This window comes from Phascolarctos cinereus, unplaced genomic scaffold (genome assembly GCF_003287225.1).
Source record: "Phascolarctos cinereus isolate Bilbo 61053 unplaced genomic scaffold, phaCin_HiC Scaffold_1;HRSCAF=81, whole genome shotgun sequence".
Lineage (NCBI taxonomy): Eukaryota > Metazoa > Chordata > Mammalia > Diprotodontia > Phascolarctidae > Phascolarctos > Phascolarctos cinereus.
Window position 1 is genome coordinate 92,199,100 of NW_027555514.1, and position 20,159 is coordinate 92,219,258.

The 20,159-nt window shown below is 36.6% G+C and overlaps 1 protein-coding gene across 2 annotated transcripts in view; it reads left to right on the forward strand.

Moving 5' to 3' along the window:
* Positions 1-19,193, forward strand: part of GIMAP7 (GTPase, IMAP family member 7) — a 25,063-nt gene extending 5,870 nt beyond the window's left edge. Inside the window, exons 1-4 of one of the 2 annotated variants that reach the window (XM_020977888.2) lie at positions 4,223-4,328; positions 8,484-8,596; positions 12,347-12,379; positions 17,912-19,193. In XM_020977888.2, the coding sequence (XP_020833547.1) occupies positions 8,567-8,596; positions 12,347-12,379; positions 17,912-18,817 (969 nt within the window). In that variant the 5' untranslated portion in view covers positions 4,223-4,328; positions 8,484-8,566 and the 3' untranslated portion in view covers positions 18,818-19,193. Of the gene's footprint in view, positions 1-4,222; positions 4,329-8,483; positions 8,597-12,346; positions 12,380-17,911 lie in introns of those variants that run through there. The other variant, XM_020977891.2, reaches the window with a different exon arrangement.
* The last annotated feature ends 966 nt before the right edge of the window (positions 19,194-20,159 follow it).

Consider the following 20,159-nt stretch of genomic DNA (forward strand, 5'->3'; position numbering starts at 1 on the left):
TTCAGGTGGTGATTGATGGATTCTTTCTATGGTTATTTTCCCTTCTGGTTCTAGGACTTCTGGGCAGTTTTCCTTTATGAATATGTGTCTAAAGAAACAACTTTCATACAGGATTTGAACAGTTTCAGTTAGAAAATATACTGTGGCATAAATATAAAATGCTCAAAGCCCTCACTTGATCCTGTTATCGCAACTAGCTATCCTCTGCTTGGTGGTTGAAATTCTTGAAAAAAGTGGCACTAATCAGTGACTCCACTTCCTCTCCTCTTACTTCATTCTTTTTTTAAAAAAAAGATATAAATTATATTTTTATCCTGAACTCAAACACAAAAAAGAGTCTATACATAGCTGGACACAAAAAGAACATTGCATATGCAATTGTTAATGTTCATTTTATACTTCTGTTTTTATCATATAATGAATTCCACATATTACTTTCAAAACCCTCATTTTCTGTACTTTCTTCTGAAATTCCTTCCTTTCTCTCCCTTCAACCTGCTCCCCCATTAAAAAAAAAGAAAGAAAGAAAAATATGAGAATTAAGGATCATCGAATAATATAAATGTCCACAATGATCAAATGCAACAATGTATTCATCTTTTTTGTTTTTAATTTTATTTATTTTTAATGTTAACTTTAAAATTTTTTATTCCAAATTCCCTTTCCTTCCCGCCTCTCTCTTGCTTATTGGGAAGGCAAGCAACATGATACTCATTATACAACAATGTATAACTCTTTCTGCACCTTATATTCAACACTTCTCTGTTTAACAGATCTCTTAAGTTTTTGAGATTGCTTTTCTTTATAATGTTGCTTTTCTTAAGTAAGGTATTCTGTTTCTGCTCACTTCATTCTGCATGCATCAGTTTTATGGGTTCTCTGAAATCATCTTTTGTTATTTCTTTTGGCACAATAATATTCGATTACATGAATAAATAACATCATAATTTGCTCAGCCATTTTCCAATTGATATACTGTCTTTTAGATTCTAGCTCAATTCTTATTTCCCCTCTTTTAATTATCTCTTCAGAACATGGGAGTCTAATTTGTCTGTAGCTCTTATTCCCTTCCCAGTATTATCTTTCCTCTTAAGATGGCATCCTCCCTCATTGTTTCCCTATTGAGTTTAACACGTTTCTCTTTTCTACATTAGTGTATTCCTTTTATTTTACCTTCTCTTGCCCCTCTTCAAACAGAACCAGTTTACCTCTAGGTCCTCTGTTTTTCTTATTCCACCCTTATTATGCCCTTTGAGGACATTAAGGTACTGAGGAGACATTTGTTTTTCTGGAATTCCATTAGAAAAATAGATCTCAGGAATATGAATGCAATAGTTGTCTGTCTCTATATTTTGTTGCTTATAGCAATGATAATCATGGTTTTGTCAAATTAAATGAAAGCTTATTTATACTTACATCCCTGATGGGCCAATACGTCTTTAGGACATGAGGAAATGCCACCATGGAGTAGACTGGTGTTGTCAGACTCAAATAGAAACAGATCTTCTATCCCTGTGGGCTGCTTAAGTACTTAGAAAACCACAAATCTATAATATCTAAGTGGTATTGTATTTTTATTTATTTTGTTAATATTTCCTAATCATATTTTAATCTGCTTCAGGCCACACTTGGTAGTTTGAGGCCATGAGTTTGACACCTCTGGAGCAGATTAAAAGGGGGAGCATTCATACTATTGATGTGTGAGTCATTGCAAAAAGTTTAAATTCTAAACTAACTCTATCTGCCTTCTAGATGGTAGACATGAACAGCATTTCTTAAGTTTTGCCTTTTTGTTTAAGTTTCTGTTCCCCAGGGATTTGCTTTCCTTAGTCTCTAAATTTCTGACCAAAGATAGAGAAGGTACGTACCACTTGCCCTGACCTCTTGATTCTACCTTATTTGTAGTTTGTTGTAGGCAGCCTTGGGAAGGTTTCATCTTGAACTAATGATGAAGTCCTAAGTTCTGGGTCACTGGCTTGGCTTTCTTCTTTTACTCTATAGGAACTACTCTTGAGGGGAGAAAAACATTTGTCAGTACTTTTATACGAAAAGCTTGGGGGTATAAGAAGCTATGCCCTGAGGGAGAGGTTTTGAATCATTCAGAGGTACTATATTCTAGTGGTTCTGAATGCCAAAGTGCATTCCTGGTTCATTTTTATCAACAGAGCCCACAATATTCCCAAGAATCAGGAGTCTAGGATTGAAGGTGACAAATAGCTATTTGTACTCTTGGTCAGGGGCCTACAGTGAATTGGATTCTCTGCTTATGGGTGGACATCTGTTCCTATTTGTATTGGAATTCAACCTCCATTTACTCTATGATTCTAAGTGATTAATAGAGGTGCATTCTACACATCTTAATTCAAACCCTAATGCCAATTCGCTTCTCCATCAGGCAACAGTACCAAAAGTACTATGTTGTGGTGAAAGGAAAATATACTTTTTGATGTTTCTATTAAATAATTACAATAAGTCTATAAAATTTAGGGTTTTTCAACATTGTTCAGATCTATATTTTCTTTATTATTATTTTTATTTTTTTAATTTACCAAGTCCTGAAAGAGGAATGTTAAAAATCACCTGTAGTTATTGTCTCCCTGTCAAAGTCTTTTTGCATCTTAGTTTTTCTTTAAGTACTTAGATGCCATATCACTTGATGCATAGATATTTAGCAATAATGTTGTTCCATTAATTATGATGATTTTAGGCATAATATTGTTTGTCTATTTCTAGCTGCCTTATCTGGAATCATAATTACAATGCCAGCTAGTGCAGATTCATCTGATACAAAATGCGTTTTGTGCCAGTGCTTCATTTTAATCCTCTATGTGGTTTTTTATGTGTTAAATGCTTTTCTTGTATGTAGCAAGTTGTTGAATTTCTGCTTTCTAATGTATTCAGATATTCTCTTTCATGTTATGGCAGTCTATTAATATTTTCAAGGTTATTAAGTTTATGCTCCCCCTCACATCGAATTCCGTTATATTCATTTAATTTGCCTTCAGACCAGCACTAGGTACCCAAGGTTTGTTCTGCTTATACTAAGTTACCCATTTTGTTCATACCAGCCCAAGCCCAGTTTTCTGCTTTACTTTCAATCATACCTGCTTTGGTTTTGTCTGTGCAAAAAGTTTTTCATGTAATCAAAATTATTCATTTTACATTTTGTAATACTTTCTATTTCTTGTTTGGTCCAAAATTCTCCCTTTCTACATAGACCTGATGTTTAAACTATCCCATGCTCCCCTAATTTACTTACGGTATCAACCTGTATGTCTAAATCATGTGCTCATTTTGATCTTATCTTGGTATATTGTGAGACATATTAGTCTATATCTAGTTTTTGTGAAACTGCTTTCCAGGTTTCCCAGAAATTTTTTGTCAGATAGTGAGTTCTTTTCCCCAGAGCAGGTATCTTAGCATTTATCAAACACTACATTACTGTGGTCTTTACCTACTCTGTATTACGTACCCAACCTCTTCCACTAACCCACCACTATTGCTTAGCTGATACCCAGATCGTTTTGATGATTACTGCTTTATAATACTGTTTGAGATCTGGTACAACTAGGCCACCTTTCTTCACTTTTTTTTTCATTACTTCACTTGATAGTTTTTACCTTTTGTTCTTCCAGATGAATTTTGTTATTTTTTCTAGTTCAATAAAATAATTTTTTATAGTTTGGTTGGTATGGCACTGAGTAGGTAAATTGATTTAGGTAGGACTATCATTTTTATTACATTGGCTTGGCCTACTCATGAGCAATTAATATTTTTCCAGTTGTTCAGATCTGACTTTACTAGTGTGAAAAAGTGTTTTATAACTGTGTTCATATACTTCCTGGGTTTGTCTTGGCAGGTAGACTCCCAAATATTTTATTGTCTATAGTTATTTTTAATGGAATTTCTTTTTTCTATCTCTTGCTGCTTCTATCTTTGTGCTGGTAATATATAAAAATGCTGACTATTTATGTGAGCTTATTTTTTATCCTGCAGCTTTGTTCAAGTTGTTCACTATTTTGATTAGTTTTTTAGTAGATTCTCTAAGATCCTCCAAGTATACCATCATATCATCTGCAAAAACTGAGTTTTGTTTCTTCGTTGCATATTTTTAATTCCTTCAATTTACTCGTGATCTTTTCATCCCAAATTAGAAGGTTTAATTATAACATACTACCCCATGAAGACTACAGAGTTTATTGGTTAAGGCTACTTCCTGAACTTTCTGAAGTGAGGATAACTTGGTTTTTGAAGCAAAAGTGAAAGCAACACTTCAGACTGTTTTGTCAGCCCAGCAGAGAAGACTGCTTCTACTTTTCTGGGAGAAGGTGAGCCTGGTTAGGGGCTGAGGAATAGCAGGGGCTGTGGGAGGAGATTTGATTAGTTAGAGGAGTTGTTAGGAAGAAAAGGAGCAGCGATTTCAGGGTTTGGGATTGTGAGAAGAAGGGCAGGTCAGTTTAATTCGCATGGTTGGCTAATTTCTCTTTCCTTTTAGGGACTGTCTGTCTGTCTTCCATTTAATAGCTTTCTTTCACTGAACATTAAAAAAGGAAATGGTCCGTGTTTTTATGATTTTTAGAAAAAAATATTCTCCCCCATGATTTCCCCACCCCTGAATGATGGTCTAAGACTACACATATTCACTTGTTCCCTGAACAGACAATAAATATGGATAGAATTTTGGACTAGAAAGATGTGGACTCAGGTTCTGACCCAGGTATTTGTGGGTTGTATGACCTCTTGGCCTCAGTTTCCTCATTTGTAAAATAGGGAATTCAGATTTGATGATCTCCAAGGTCTCTTCCCTTGTTAAATCTATGCTTCCATGAGGCTTAATACACATTAGTATCAGTGGATGCGTTCTGGTCTGTTCAACTCTATCCCAGAATCTAAATGGCAGCTTTGTGCACAGGAGAGCAGGACTGCCCTTTGCCCCAACCACCCTAGTGCTTCAGGAACAAGATCTTTAAAAGGAGAGAGGCTGGCTGGTTGCCTGACTGCTCAGACTGAGCCTCATAGAATGCCTATTATTATTATTATTATTTAAATTTTGGGCAACTGGGGCTAAGTGACTTTCCCAGGGTCACAGAGCTAGTGTCAAGTGTTTGGTCTGAGGCCAGATTTGAACTCAGGATGTCTTTACTTCAGGGCTGGTGCTCTATCCACTGTGCAACCTAGCTGCCCCCCATAGGGTGTCTAAATCTTAGCTTTTGTCATAGCTGATCCAGAGCCTGGGGGGAAGCTCAACTTTCCTGGTTAAAAACTTGAATTTTATCAATATAAATGAGAAGTAATTGGGCCTGGGGTTGGGGTGGGGGGACTGATTCATACAAACTAAACTTATAATAGACTAATTGCTAAATTAGAATGGCAATTAATTTCAAATACAGACTTTTCCTGTAAGATAACAAATAGAAATCATCAGGACTGACAATCCTAGTGAACAGTTTCACTCCAGACAGCATATTACAGATCAGAAAGTGTTTGGTGAGTATGGAATTAAGCCAAAGGAAACAGAAGGTTCTTTTTTTTAAAAAAAAAAGATATTTTTATTGATATCTTTTGTGTTTTCATCATCTACATTTCCTCATTCCCAAATCTTCTTTCCCCTTTCCCCTGCCAGACAACAAACCTATAAAATAAATGCATTTAAAAAGAAAGAAACAGAGGAAGGGGGAAAGAAATTCATCAAAATCTATCTGTATGTTGGGGGGGGGGGAAATTGATATGTGAACTCTGACCTCTGTTTTCTCTTTTTCAGGGCCAAAATTGTAAGCCAATATTTCATATCATTTAGTTTTAGTTGCTTTGTGGTGGTTATTATTACCATTTATTTTTAAAAAAATTTTTTTGGCTAGGCAATGTGATGAAGTGACTTGCCTAGGTTCACACAGCTAGCAAGTGTTATGTGTCTGAGGCCAGATTTGAATTCAGGTCCTCCTGAACCCAGGGCCAGTCCTCTATCCACTGTCACCTAGATGCCCTTATTTCCATTTATTTTAATGTGGTCATTGCATGTGTTGCTTTCCTGTCACTGTTCATTTCCCCTTTACATGAGCATATGTATTTTCATGCTTATCTGTATTTATTATGACCATTGCTTTTTTTTCTAATGAAGATGAAATAAAAGCAATTATAAGGTATTATTTTGCACAGTTATATGCCAATACATTTAACAATTTAAGTGAAATGGAAGAATATTTTTCAAAAACATAAATTGTCTAGATTAGCAGAAAAGGAATAGAATATTTAAATAGATCTGCCTTAGAAAAAGAAATTGAACAGGCCATGAATGAGCTTCCTAAGAAAAAAACAGCGGGACCAAACAGATTTATAAGTGAATTCTATCAAACATTTAAAGATCAACTAACTCCAATATGAAATAAATTATTTGGAATACTAGGCAAAGAAGGGATCCTAACAAACTCCTTTTATGAAACAAATATGATACTGATGCTTAAACCAGGAAGATTAAAAAAAAGAGAGAGAAAGAAAGAAAATTATAGACCAATTTCATTAATGAATACGGATGCAAAAATCCTAAATAAAATATTATCTAAAAGATTGCAAATAATATATTACAAAGATTATACATTATGATCCAATGAGATTTATACCAGGAATGCAGGGATGGTTTAACATAAGAAAAACTATTAACATAATTGATGATATCAATAATAAAAGAAAAATAAATCATAATTATATCAATAGATGTAGAAAAACCTTTTGATAGAGTACAATACTCATTTCTACTAAAAACCACTTGAAAGTATTGGTATTAGTGGATTTTTTTCCTTAAACTGATAAAAAGCATTTATCTAAAAGCTTCAGCAAGCATTATTTGTAATGGAGATAATCTAGAAGCCTTCTCAGTAAGATTAGGTGTGAAACAAAGATGTCCACTGTCACCAGTATTATTCAATATTATAATGGAAATCCTAGCAATAGCAATGAGGGAAGAAAAAGAAATCGAAGGAATCAGAATAGAGAATGAGGTAATAAAACTATCTCCTTTTGCAGATGATATGATGATATAGTTGGAAAATCCTAAAAATGCAACTAAAAAGTTAGTCGAAAAAATTAACAATTTTAGCAAGGTAGCAGGATATAAAGTAAATCCACATAAATCATCAACATAACCATATATCACAAATAAAACCCTGCAAGAAGAAACAGTAAGAGGTACTCCATTTAAAATAACTTTAGACATTATAAAATACCTGGGAGTACATCTGCCAAAACAAATCCAGGAACTATATGAACAAAATAATTTTTAAAAATTATACAAATAAAATCAGATTTCAATAATTGGAAAAATATTAATTGTTCATGGGTAGGCAGGATGAATATAATAAAAATGACAATTTTACCAAAAGCTAAGTTGTATATTCAATGCCATCTCAATTGAATTACTAAAAAACATCATTTCACTGAGTTAGAAAAAATAATAACTAAATTCACTTGGAAGAACAAAAGGTTAAGAATATCAAAGGAAACAATGAAAAAATGTAAAGGAAGGTGGTTTAGCAGTACCAGATCTTGAACTATAAGGCAGTAAATATGAAAACCAACTGGTGCTGGTGAAGATATAGAAAGGTAGACCAACAGAACAGAGTAGACATGCAATTTATAGCAGCACATTAATATAGTAACCTTGTATTTGACAAATATGAAGACAAGATTTGAGGATAAGAATTCATTATTTGGTGAAAAAAAATTGTTGGGAAAACTCAAAAGCAGTGTGGTAGAAATTTGGCATAGACTAATTTCTTACACCATTACCAAAATAAGGTCAAAATGGATACATAATCATTGTTTTTTATAGCATACTTGTATTCCCTTATATTCATGTACTACAATTTGTTTAGCTATTTCTCAATGTGAATCTCTTTTATTTCTAATTCTTTGCTACTGCAAAAAGTAGAAGAATATTCATTAGGGAAATTTCCCTCTGTGATTGCTGAAGGAATTGCGTTTCTTTGCTCTATGGATATTTCTGTCCCGTAATTGGTATTAGTCATTAGAATATTAGGATTATAGAATTTAGAGCTGAAAGTAACTTTAGGGATCCTCAAAAGGAGATGTGGAGAGGTTAAGTGATTTGCTCGGGGTCATAGAGATTGTATGCAGCATACCTGGTTGAACCTAGCTTGCCTGATTATTAATTCAGTTCTTTTCGTATTTTAGCACCTGTCATTATGGAACAATGGTGAAGAAACATTAATATGTTCTTGTTTTTAGTTTCTCTTTTTTAGATTCCATGTAAGCCATCAATCACCCTTTTGTTTGTGTTTGGTATTCACAAGTTTCCATTCCTTTCATTAGTGCAGTAGTAACCCTCAGGACCTGCCAATTAAAATATAATTTCAGGAAAAGTAAGGTTAAACTTGAGTCACTCAGGCTAACTGCACAACTAAATTGTTAACTAGATTGCAAGCTCCTTGAGGGCAGGAACTCTTTCATTTTTGCATTTGTATTCTCAGCACTGAGCACATAGAGCTTTCTCCAGGAGACTGCATCATCAAACTGCTTGACACCTTCTCCAAATCTAGCTGTTCATTCTCTCATGTCCCAACAGACTTGGCGGAACAAAGGAGTAAGTATACCCCTGCCTCCTCAGAGGTACTGTAAGAGGTTTTTTCTGTTATCATCACTTAGCAAACACCTTTCCACCATGGCAGTTACCTTCATCTTCATTCAGCTCTTTGTAGCTGTCCTCCATGGACAGCTTTCCACCACCACCCCTTGCCCCCTTAATAAATTCAGTGCCCAGACTTAAGGGTTTCTTCCCTTACTCAACCTTCAATACCTTCAAATTTACTGGTCTCCTGGGTCCTGAACCTCCTAAGCTCACATAACCTTGCTTCCATTCTGCTAAAACCCTTAGGATTAGGTTTTGCTACTGGAAGCATAGATGGCAGAGTAAGAAGTATGTCACTCTCACCCTCCCTTATTGACCACTGAAAGCCCAGAAAATATTATAAAATATTTAGGAGTCTACCTACCAAAACAAACCCAGGAACTATATGAACACAATTACAAAACATTTTTCACACAAATAAAGTCAGATCTAAATAATTGGAAAAATATCAGTTGCTCACGGGTAGGCCGAGCTAATATAATAAAAATGACAATACTGTGTTAATTTACTTATTCAGTGCCATACCAATCAAACTACCAAAAAGTTATTTTATAAAGGTAGAAAAAATGATAACAAGATTCATTTGTAAGAACAAAAAGTCCAGAATATCAAGAGAACTAACGAAAAGAAATGTTAGGGAAGGTTGCCTAGCTGTTCCAGATCTTAAATTGTATTATAAAGCAGCAATCATCAAAACTACTTGGTACTCGCTAAGAGATAGAGTGATGGATCAGCAGAAGAGGTTAGGTATGCAAGACACAGTAGTCAATGACTATAGGAATTTACAGTTTGATAAACCCAAAGACCCCAACTTCTGGGATAAGAATTCACTATTTGATAAAAACTGCTGGGAAAACTGGAAAAGAGTACAACAGAAACTAGGCATAGATCTCACAGCATATACCAAAATAAAGTCAAAATGGGTGCATGATTTAGATACAAAGGCTGATACTATAAGCAAACTGGGAGAGAAATGAATAATTTACCTATCAGATTTATGGAGAGTAGAAGAATTCATGACCAAACAAGAGATAGAGAACATCATGAAATGCAAAATGGATAATTTTGATTACATTAAGTTGAAAAGTTTTTGCAACTACAAAGCCAATGCAACCAAGATGAGAAGAGAAGCAGAAAACTGAGAAAGAATTTTTACAACCATTGTCTCTGATATGTGTCTCATTTCTAAAATATATAAAGAATTAAGTCAAATTTATAAGAATACAAGTCATTCCCCAATTGACAAATGGTCAAAGGATATGAATAGCCAGTTTTCAGATGAAGAATTTAAAGCTATCTATAGTCATATGAAAAAATGCTCTAAACCACTATTGATTAGAGAAATGCAAATCAAAGCAACTCTGAGGTAACACATCACATCTATCAGATTGTCAACATGACAAAGCAGAAAAATGATAAATGTTGGAGGTGTGGGAAAATTGGAACACTAATACATTGTTGGTGGAGTTGTGAAATGATCCAACCATTTTGGAAAACAATTTGGAACTATGCCCAAAGGGCTACAAAAATGTGCATACCCTTTGATCCAGCAATAGCACTTCTAGGGCTATATCCCAAAGAGATCAAACAAATGGGAAAAGAACCCACATGTACAAATGTATTCATAGCAGCTCTTTTTGTGGTGGCAAAGAATTGGAAACTGAGAGGATGCCCATCAATTGGGGAATGGCTGAACAAGTTGGGGTATATGAATGTGATGGAATGCTACTGTGCTATAAGAAATGATGAACAGGCTGACTTCAGAAAAACCTGGAAAGACTTGTATGGTCTGATGCTGAGTGAAATGCGCAGAACCAGGATAATGTTGTACACGGTAACAGCCATGTTGTGTGATGTACTAATATTGATAGACTTAACCTTTCTCAGCAATACAAGGATCTAAGGCATCTCCAAAGACCTCATGATGGAAAATGCTATCCACAAAGAAGAAAGGACTATAAAATTTGAAAAAAGATTTAAGCATATTATTTGCTATTTTTTTTTCTTCTGTTGTGTTTTGTTTCATCTTTCTGGTGGTTCCTCCTATTGCTTCTAATTCTTACTTACAACATCATTAATATGAAAATATGTTTAATAAGAATGCATATGTATAGCCTATATGAGATTGTGCACCATCTTGGGAGAGGAAGGTGGGAAGGGAGGAGGAGAAAAATTTAAGACTCAAAAAGCTTATGGACGTGATTGTTGATAATTCAAAATTAATTTTTAAAAAAGAAAAAAATAAAAACCTGGAAAGACTTGTATGGACTGATGCTGAGTGAAACAAGCAGAACCTGGAGAACACTGTGCACAGTAACAGCCACATTGTGCAATGAATAACTTTGATAGACTGATCTTCAAAAGTTTCATGATGGAAAATGCTGTCCACATCCAGAGAAAGAACAATGGAGTTTGAATGCAGATCGAAGCATAATATTTGCTCTTTTTTTTTCTTTGCTTTAGTTTTGTTTCTTCTTTCTTGTGGTTCCTTCTGTTGGTTCTAATTCTTCCTTACCACATTGCTAGGGTGAAAATATGTTTAATAGGAATGTATATGTAGAGCCTATGTCAGATTGTAGGCTGTCTTGAGAAGGAAGGTGAGGAGGGAGGCAGAGAAAATTTAAAACTCAAAAGCTTATGGAAGTGATTGTTGAAAACTAAAAAATAATTAATTAATTGATTAATTAGAAAAACAAATATGCATTATGATGCAGTGAAAACTTAAAAAAGGGATTTTATATAGATAAGAAATAAAGCATATGAGTTAGAACTTACAAATAACTTCTCGATCACCTACCTTTGAATCATAAAATACAGTCAATCTTTAACACTGATGTTTTGATGATTTTCCATTTTCCGAAATAAATATGGTCTCTTCATTACTTTAAAAAAATAAAACAAAAACCTTGGGATTACCTTCTCTCTGCTCTCCACTCTGCCCTGCCACTCTGCCCGCCTCCCCCCCAATTTAAGTAAATTGGCCCCATGTACCAGAAATCTAGTTATGACTAATGGAATATTTCATCCTTGGAGGAACACAAAGACCTTATTACTATTTGTCCCTCCTTTGTCTAGATTCTATGTAAACCAATGAACAATCATTAATATGCACTTTGCAAATGAAAAAGTTACCTTTTCTTAATGCAGTGGATAAAGAGGTCACAGACATAGAAAAGGAAAAGATCTGAGTCATAGCAGTCAGTGCTCCAAGCAGACAGGCTTGAGCATGGGGCCATGCCTGGCAGGGGCCTTGATATGTGGAATACACTTTCCTTTCCTTTTCCTACTGTAATCTAGCCAGTCTTTCTAAGCATAGCTCACGTCACACATTTGTTGTTCATAAACAATGTGCAAGGTGCCATACTAAGCTTGGTGGGAGTGCAGAGATGGGGGACACAGAGATGTATAGGACACAGGCTTGCCCTGAAGGGGCTCTGAATTGAGCAATGGAAATACAAGATGTACCCAGATGACTATAAGAATGACTATAAGATAGATCCCCTAAAAAGCAGACAACATGGGCTATAGAAGGCAGAGGAGGGGCAGATCACTCCTAGGGAAGGTGGTCTGGGAAGGCTTCATGAAAAAAGTACTTCCTACCCAGTAGTTGGATAAAGCAATAGAAATTTGCTAATGAATTATGAGTGTTTTGCTAACTTTCTAAACTTGAATATTTTTCTTTTTCTTCCTCCCAAACCCTCAAAGATGGCTGCTACATCGAGTCAACCTGCCACCTCAGTGAGTATCACTTTCCTCAGTTCCTTCAGCATCCCAGAGCCAGATTAAAGTCAATTCTCTCCTGCTGCCTGAAAATGCCACCAAACAGATGGAGGTTAGGGATTCTTGCCCATGAGGGAGTGCAGAAAGTTCTGTCCCAGGTCTCCCCACACCATGCCATGGATACTTTTCTCTAAAAGAAACAATAGCCCACTTTACTGTGGATGAAACTTTTCCCACACCCCATATTTAGAAGCACAACAATCAGTTTCTGAGAATACATTAGCAAACTAGAGTTGAACTCAAAGTAAACCACAAAAATAAAATTCTGAATACATAAAATTTAGTACAGTATCATTATCTCGGGATTCAGTTCAAATGTGGAGTAAGGGACTCCTTGGCTTCCATGTTGTTGTTCCCTTCTCTTACCAATCCCCCTTCCTGTGCTTTCCTGCTCCTTCCTATTCCCTATCTGCTTTCAACCTTCCTTCTAAAGAGCTTCAGAAATCAACAGTCCTTCTGTCTACAGCCTCTTTGTTCTTTTCTCTGCTATTCACACTTAGCCATCATGAGTGCCACTCCATCAGTGTCCTATTCTCAGCTATAAGGTCATTTGACCAATTTATCACTTCTTGGAGGCAGGTGAGTAGGGGGCTCCGTAGTTTGAGCACTGGAGAGTAATCAGGAAGACCTGAATGAAAATCTTCCTGAGACAATTATAAGCTATGTTATCCCAGGTAAGTCACTTAACCTTTGCTTGCCCCAATTTCCTTATCTCTAAAAGACATATAATAATTACATTTACCTCCGAGGGTTACTGTAATGATTAAATGAGATAATATTTGTAGAGCAGGATACAAATGACAGTATTATTAACTAAAAAATGAATGGTTGATAATGGCTTTATTAGACTCTCCTTTCCGGAGACCATTATTTGCATTTTAATAGAATGTCAACTCAGCCCAGAGGAATCAATGATGAAGGAATTGTGTTAAAGTAAGATGGGCCTTCCCTCCCACTCCACAGCCTATCATATCCCCACCAAAGAAGCCCTTCTTCAACAAAGTCAATTTCTTACTCTGCCTACATAAAGGGACAGTGTTGTGTGTCAGTACACTTAAATCATAGACCTATAACTGTTAGAACAAAAGGTTCTATGGAGACTATTTTGTCCACCCCCTCATTGTATAGATGGAGACATCAGAGCTCAGAGGACTGAGGCATATTCACAAATGACAGCTAAGAGGTGGTATGAGATAAGGACTTTTCAAGTAGTATATACAAAATTCTGGGGAGGCTCAGTGGGAAGTGAAATCACCTTTAGCCAGGGTGACTAGGGGAAGAGCTGGGATGTGAGCTAAGCTTTGAAGGATGGGTAAGCTTCTGATAGGTGAAAGCTAGGGAAAAGATTGTCTAGATGGAAAGAATAACAGGAGCAAAGGATTGGTATGAGGAAAAAATAAGTCATTTGGGGGAGTTGGGTATCATTTACTTTATGTGAACTCTAGAATAGGGGGCATCTGTCAGTTGGTAAGCATTTATAAGTACAGTTGCTATGTGCCAGATGTTGTGCTAAGTTCTGGGGATATAAAAAATCCCCCCCAAAAACCCACTATATGTGTTTTAGAGGAGCTCACACTTTAATGGGAAAGACAATATGCAAACATGTGCATATAAGATATAAAAGGTGCACATGGAAGGTGATCTCAGAGGAAAATCACTGGGATTGGGGGTTCGGGAGTTGGAAGAGTCTTCTGCAGGTGAGATCTGAGCTGAGTCTTGAAGAAAGCCAGGGAAGCCAGGAGGCTTTCGTAAAGAAGGAAAGCATATCAGGAGACAACTAGTGAAAAGGCAAGAGAAACAGGAGATGGAGCATCCTTGCAGAGAAACAGCTAGAAAGACCAGTTTCACTGAGTCACAAAGCCCATCTGGTGGAGAAAAGTATAAGAAGTCTGGAAAAAGAAGGAGGGGACAAGTTGCAAAGGTCTTTCAGCGTCAAACAGGGATCTTATAGTTGATAGAGCTTATTGAGTAAAGTTCTAAAACATAGTTATACCTGCAATTTAGAAAATTTAATTTAGCAGTTGAGTGGAAGATTATAGTTGGGAAAGACTTGAGGCCAGGAGACTAATTAGAAAGCTATTGAAATAGCTCAGGCCTGGATGATAGAAAAGAGCCAGCCATGGGCTGGTGGCTACATGAGCAGAGAGAGTTTTGATAACAGATTGGATCCTGAGAGTGATAAAGAGTGAGGAGTAAATCAAAGGTCACATCTTGGTGGTAAGCCCAGGTGCCTGGGAGGACGGCAATATATGGTTCTTTAAGAGAAGCTTGTAAAAGCCCACTGGGGCTAGACAAAGGAGAGCTTTGAATTTTAGACTTTGTTCTGTAGGCAGTGGATTGTTGTTATTGGTGTTTTGACCACTCTAGACCTCAGCTTCTTCATAACAATTAATGCCTTCCCTGTTCACAATGTCCTTGTGAGGGTTAAAATAAAATAATGGATACAGAAGTGATTTGAAATAGTTATAGTCATCATATAAACATGAGAGATTGTTCTTGGCTCTCTATGAAAGAAAGCTTGAAGCGCCATCTGTGGACACTGTGACTTTGGGATCATACTCGATTTAATCTCATAATCCAGGTAAGGTCATGGCCAGGTGTTAGCTGCAGCTAGAACTGGTTCTGTCTGGAATAGTATTGGCTCTGCAACCAATCTAGAAACAAAAAATGAATGTATCAGAGATATGACCAAGCTTAAACATAAAGAGAGGAGGCAGCCACACCTTTGTGTGATGAGAGTCATTAATAGCTTCTTTTCCTCAAAATATCAGCCCCTTCATCCTGTCCTAATGTCTGAAATCTCACTCTCAGAACTTTGTTCCTTTACACCAAATCATTACTTTTCCAGGCAAATGAATATAATGCAAATGACTCAGGCACTGTTAACATTTTATACTATGATCTACCGTTAATACCTCAGCATGACCTCATCATGAATTGTTTTATCAGAGAATCAAAAGTCGAACAACTAGCAGGATATCAAGAATAGAAGTTGAGCCAGATAAATGTTAATAGGTGAGAGAAAATGTAATTGTTGTAGCCTGAGTTGACAGCGGGTGAGGGTCTGGACACTAAGATCAGTCTCCTGCTTATTGGATATCTGTTTGGAGAAGGGAGTCACAAAAGAAAGGAGAGAAACTCATTAAGGGGGTGTAGGAGGAAGTTTGCTCACTCTACATTTTTTGACAAATGCCAATCCCACCAATGCAATTGGGGAGAGGTGCAGAGAGGGGTTTCCTTCCCTGTTGGATGTGATTTAGGCAAAACTACCAGTCCATTGGAAGCAGCATAAGTCCTAGAGAAACAAACCAGCCAATTAACCCAAATCGACTGTAACTACAGAAATATATAAAACAAGGAGATTTGGTTGGAAGAGAAGAGTTAATCATTCAGCCCAAGAATACTTAGCCAGCACCTACTATGCATCCATTCCTGTTTTAGAAGCTGTGGAGATACTATGCAATGACTAATATTGATAGATGTAACCCTTCTCAGCAATACAAGGATCTAAGACATCTCCAAAGGCCTCATGATGGAAAGTGCTATCCACATTCAAAGAAAGAACTCTGGAGTTTGAGTATAGATCAAAGCATACTATTTGCTATTTTTTTTTCTCCTCTTGTGTTTTGTTTCCTCTTTCTGGTGGTTCCTCCTATTGGTTCTAATTCTTACCTACAACATCACTAATGTGAAAATATGTTTAATAGGAATATAAAGAGAGAGCCTATATCAGATTGCGCACTGTCTTGGCAAGGGAGGTGCAGAGGGAGGGGGAGAAAAATTAAAAACTCTAAAGCTTATGGAAGTGATCGTTGATAATTCAAAATAAATTACTTAAAAACTTAAAAAAAGAAGTTGTACAGAGAGAAAGGAACAAGAAGACATGGCCCTGGCTGACAGGGATCTTTAGGTCTAACTAAGGAGTCAAACTGAAGAAAATAGTTTGTAACAAATGCCAAATTGTGTGGCACAAACTGTGATTCTTTCCATCTGACTTTAGGGATTTAGATTTTTAAGTTATCCCTCAAAAGTCTCTTTGTTAGGAAATGTTACCACCAGAGTACAGTAGTGCTTTGGTTATAGCCAAGTGAGAACCAAGCAGTCTAAATTATAGATGTATGCCAAGCTCAGGCAAATGATGTGACCGGTGAATGTCAGTTAGTTTTTGAACCCAAGTCTTCTGACTCTGAGTCTCATACTCAACTCACAGTATTGCACCAAGTAATAGATAACCAAGCTTCTTGAAATAAATTAAAACCATTAAACATAAAAATTGAATGAATGAGTAAGCAGGATAAGGATAGGGACTAGACCTGCGGCTTCATTGGCAAAGGCAAGTCTGTCAAGTCAACAGGCATTTATTAAGTACTTACTGTGTGCCAGACATTGGGCATAATGGTAGGGATCCAAAAAAAGGCAAAATCAGTCCCTGCCTCAAGGAACTCACCAACTAATGGTGGAGACAACAGGCAAGCCATTCTGTCAAATGATATGTATAGCATAAATTGGATATTCTCTCAGAGGGGAGGCAGTAAGATAGCAAAGAGTGGGATTTTAGCAGGGACATGAAGGAAGCCAGGAAAAACAATAGACAAGAGAAAGAGAATTCAAGGAATGAGGGACAGCCCATGAAAATGTGGAGAGGTGGGAGATTGAGTGAGTGCTTTGTGTAAGGGAGAAGGCCAAAGTCACTGGATTATGGAAAGGATTAACATTTAAAGGCTGGAAAAGTAGGACAGAGCTAGGTTCTCAAGCACTTCAGATACCAAAGAGAGCAATTTCTATTTGATGCTAGAAGTAATAGGGAGCAACTAGAATTTTTTGAGTAGGGGAGAGACTTATATGGTCAGATGTGTGCTATAGGAAGATTACTGACAGTTGAATAGAGGGGTACTGAGAGATTTGAAGGAGAGAGGAGAATGCTCAATAGTTCAGCCCTGATGTGAGGAAACTTTCTCTACCAATGCAAATTGGCACTTTCTTCGCACCTTACAATCTTACAGTTTTGCCTAGAGAACTACAGGTTTAAGTAACTTACCCAGGGTCACATAGAAAGCAGGTGTTACAGATGGACAGGGCTAGAACCTAGGGTATCCTGGCTTCAATGCCAGCTCTCTATTGCACCACCTTGTCTCTTTCAAATGACTAAATTCTATGATGAAATGACATGGTAAATTTTGAAAGAAAACAAAGTACAGTGGAGTGTCTTTTTCACTAATCTTTAAAAGTTATAGATTTATTCTTATTTCTATACATCCATTCACAGACCTAAATGAGAAAGTTTTTTTTAACTCAGTCTACTTTTAATATTGATTCAAAAGTCAATCCTAATCCATATGTAACTCTTGGGTTCTGAGACTTCAGGCCAAATTGGGATTAAAAGCCCTAGCAATTGACTTTTTTATTTTTAATAACTAACCCTCTGTAGTTCCCTCCCATGTTTGTTAACCATCACATAAAGCTTTGAATCGGTCAAAATGTTTCCCACAGTTCCATGAGGATGCGGATGCTGATCAGGCCAGTGCCCTGAGGATTGTCCTGGTTGGGAAAACTGGAAATGGGAAAAGTGCAACAGGGAATACCATCCTCGGGAAGGAAGTTTTTAAATCTAAAATTGCACCACATGCTGTGACCAAGAAGTGTAACAAAGCAGTTGGAACCTGGAAAGGGAGAGACCTTATAATTGTTGACACACCTGGGCTGTTTGACACAAAGGAAAGCCTAGAAACCACTTGCAATGAGATCAGTCGCTGTGTCATCTATTCCTGCCCAGGGCCACATGCCATCATTCTGGTTCAGCAACTGAATCGATACACTGATGAAGCAAAACATACTGTCTCTTTGATTAAGGCACTCTTTGGAGAGGCAGCCACAAAGTACATGGCCATCTTGTTCACTCGAAAAGAGGACTTGGAAAATACACTAGAGGACTTTGTGAAAGAAGCCGATGAGAGCCTCCAAAGTCTTGTCCGAGACTGTAATAGAAGGTACTGTGCTTTCAGTAACAAAGCCGAGGGCAATGAAAAAGAAGCCCAAGTGAATGAGCTGCTAGCTATAATTGAGAAAATGATGCAGGATAATGAGGGGAAATATTTTTCAGAAAAAATATACCAGAAAACTCACAAGTCACTGAAAAACAGGAGAAAGGTCCTGAGGGAAATATATACCAAACAAAGAGACAACAATCTGCAACTTATAGAATTAAACTATGTTAAAATCAGTCCTCTGACAAAAAAGCAAGAAACAGAAAAGCAAGAAAAAAGAGCAAAGGTAGAGAGGGAATATGAAGAAAAAATGGAAAATATAAACACGGAGGCTGAGAAGTTTGTACTTGAACAAATGTTCCAGTTCATTAAGGATGTGATTTCTAAAATTTCTGGTTGGTTCTGGAAATGATGGTCTACCTGGTTTGTTTGTTTTATTTTTCATTAATTTCTCAGTGGGTCGGGGAGGGAATGAGAAGGAAAGAGAAATTTGGAACTCAAAATTTAAAAAAAAAAAGGAACGTTTAAAATAAATAAATAATTATTTAAAAATTTTAAAAAAATCTTGCCTGTCCATATCCTTTGACTACTTACCTATTAGAGAATGGATTCTATTCTTATAAAATCAAATAAGATCTTTCTATATCTTGGAAATGAGACCTTTATCACAGAAACTTGTTGTAAAGATTTACCCCCAATTATTCATTTCTCTTCTAATTTTTGTATTACATTTGTTTGTGCAAAGACTTTTAAGTTTTGTGTAATAAAAATTATACATTTTATCATGATTTATTGTCTCTTTCACTTATTTAGTGATGCACTCTTCCCTGGTCCATAGATCCTTGTTCCTCTATATGTGACCTTTTTATCTCTGGGTCATGTAAACATTTGGAAATTATCTTGGGATGTGGTAGGAAGTGCAGGCCTAAAATCAATTTCTACAAGCCTGCTCTTTAGTTTTCCAAGTAGGTTTTGTTAAACGGTGGGTCCTTCCCCTAGTAACTGCTGTTTGGGGGTCTACCAAAAATTATACTACTAAGTTTGCTTCTGTGAGTTGAACACTTAAACCAGGGGTAGGGAACCTGTGGCCTCTATGCCATAGTTTTACAGAACAAATCCTTTTATTAAGGGGATTTGTCCTCTGAAGTTTGGATTCAGTCAAAGGCCCATACCTGAGGACTTACAGGGCCATAGGTGGCCTTAAGGCCACAGATTCCCCACTCCTGACCTAAACTATTCCACTAGGCACCCTCTTTGTCTCTTTTTAAAAACCAGCATGAAATAATTTTAAGCATTTTATTTTATAGTAGTTTTCTTTCATGATTTCTTGAAACATATCTAGGTAACTTTTTTTGGCCATTGTTTTCAGGTAGGCCAAGGAATGTTTTTATTATTATTATTATTATTAATTTGTTTGATTTTAGTTTTCAACATTCACTTCCATGAGATTTTGAGATCCAAATTTTCTCCCCACTCACCCCTCCTCCCACCCCAAGATGGCATGCATTCTGAATACCCCTTCCCTTAATCTGCCTTCCCTTCCATCGCTCCCCTCTTCTCTTATCTCCTTCCCCTTTTATTTTCCTATAGGGCAGTATAGATTTCTATACCCCAGCGCCTGCATATCTTATTTCCCAGTTGCACATGAAAATAATTTTTTAACATTTGTTTTAAAACTTTGGGTTCCAAATTTTCTTCCTCCCCACCCACCCTCACTGAGAAAGCAAGCAACTCAATATAGGTTATGCATGTGT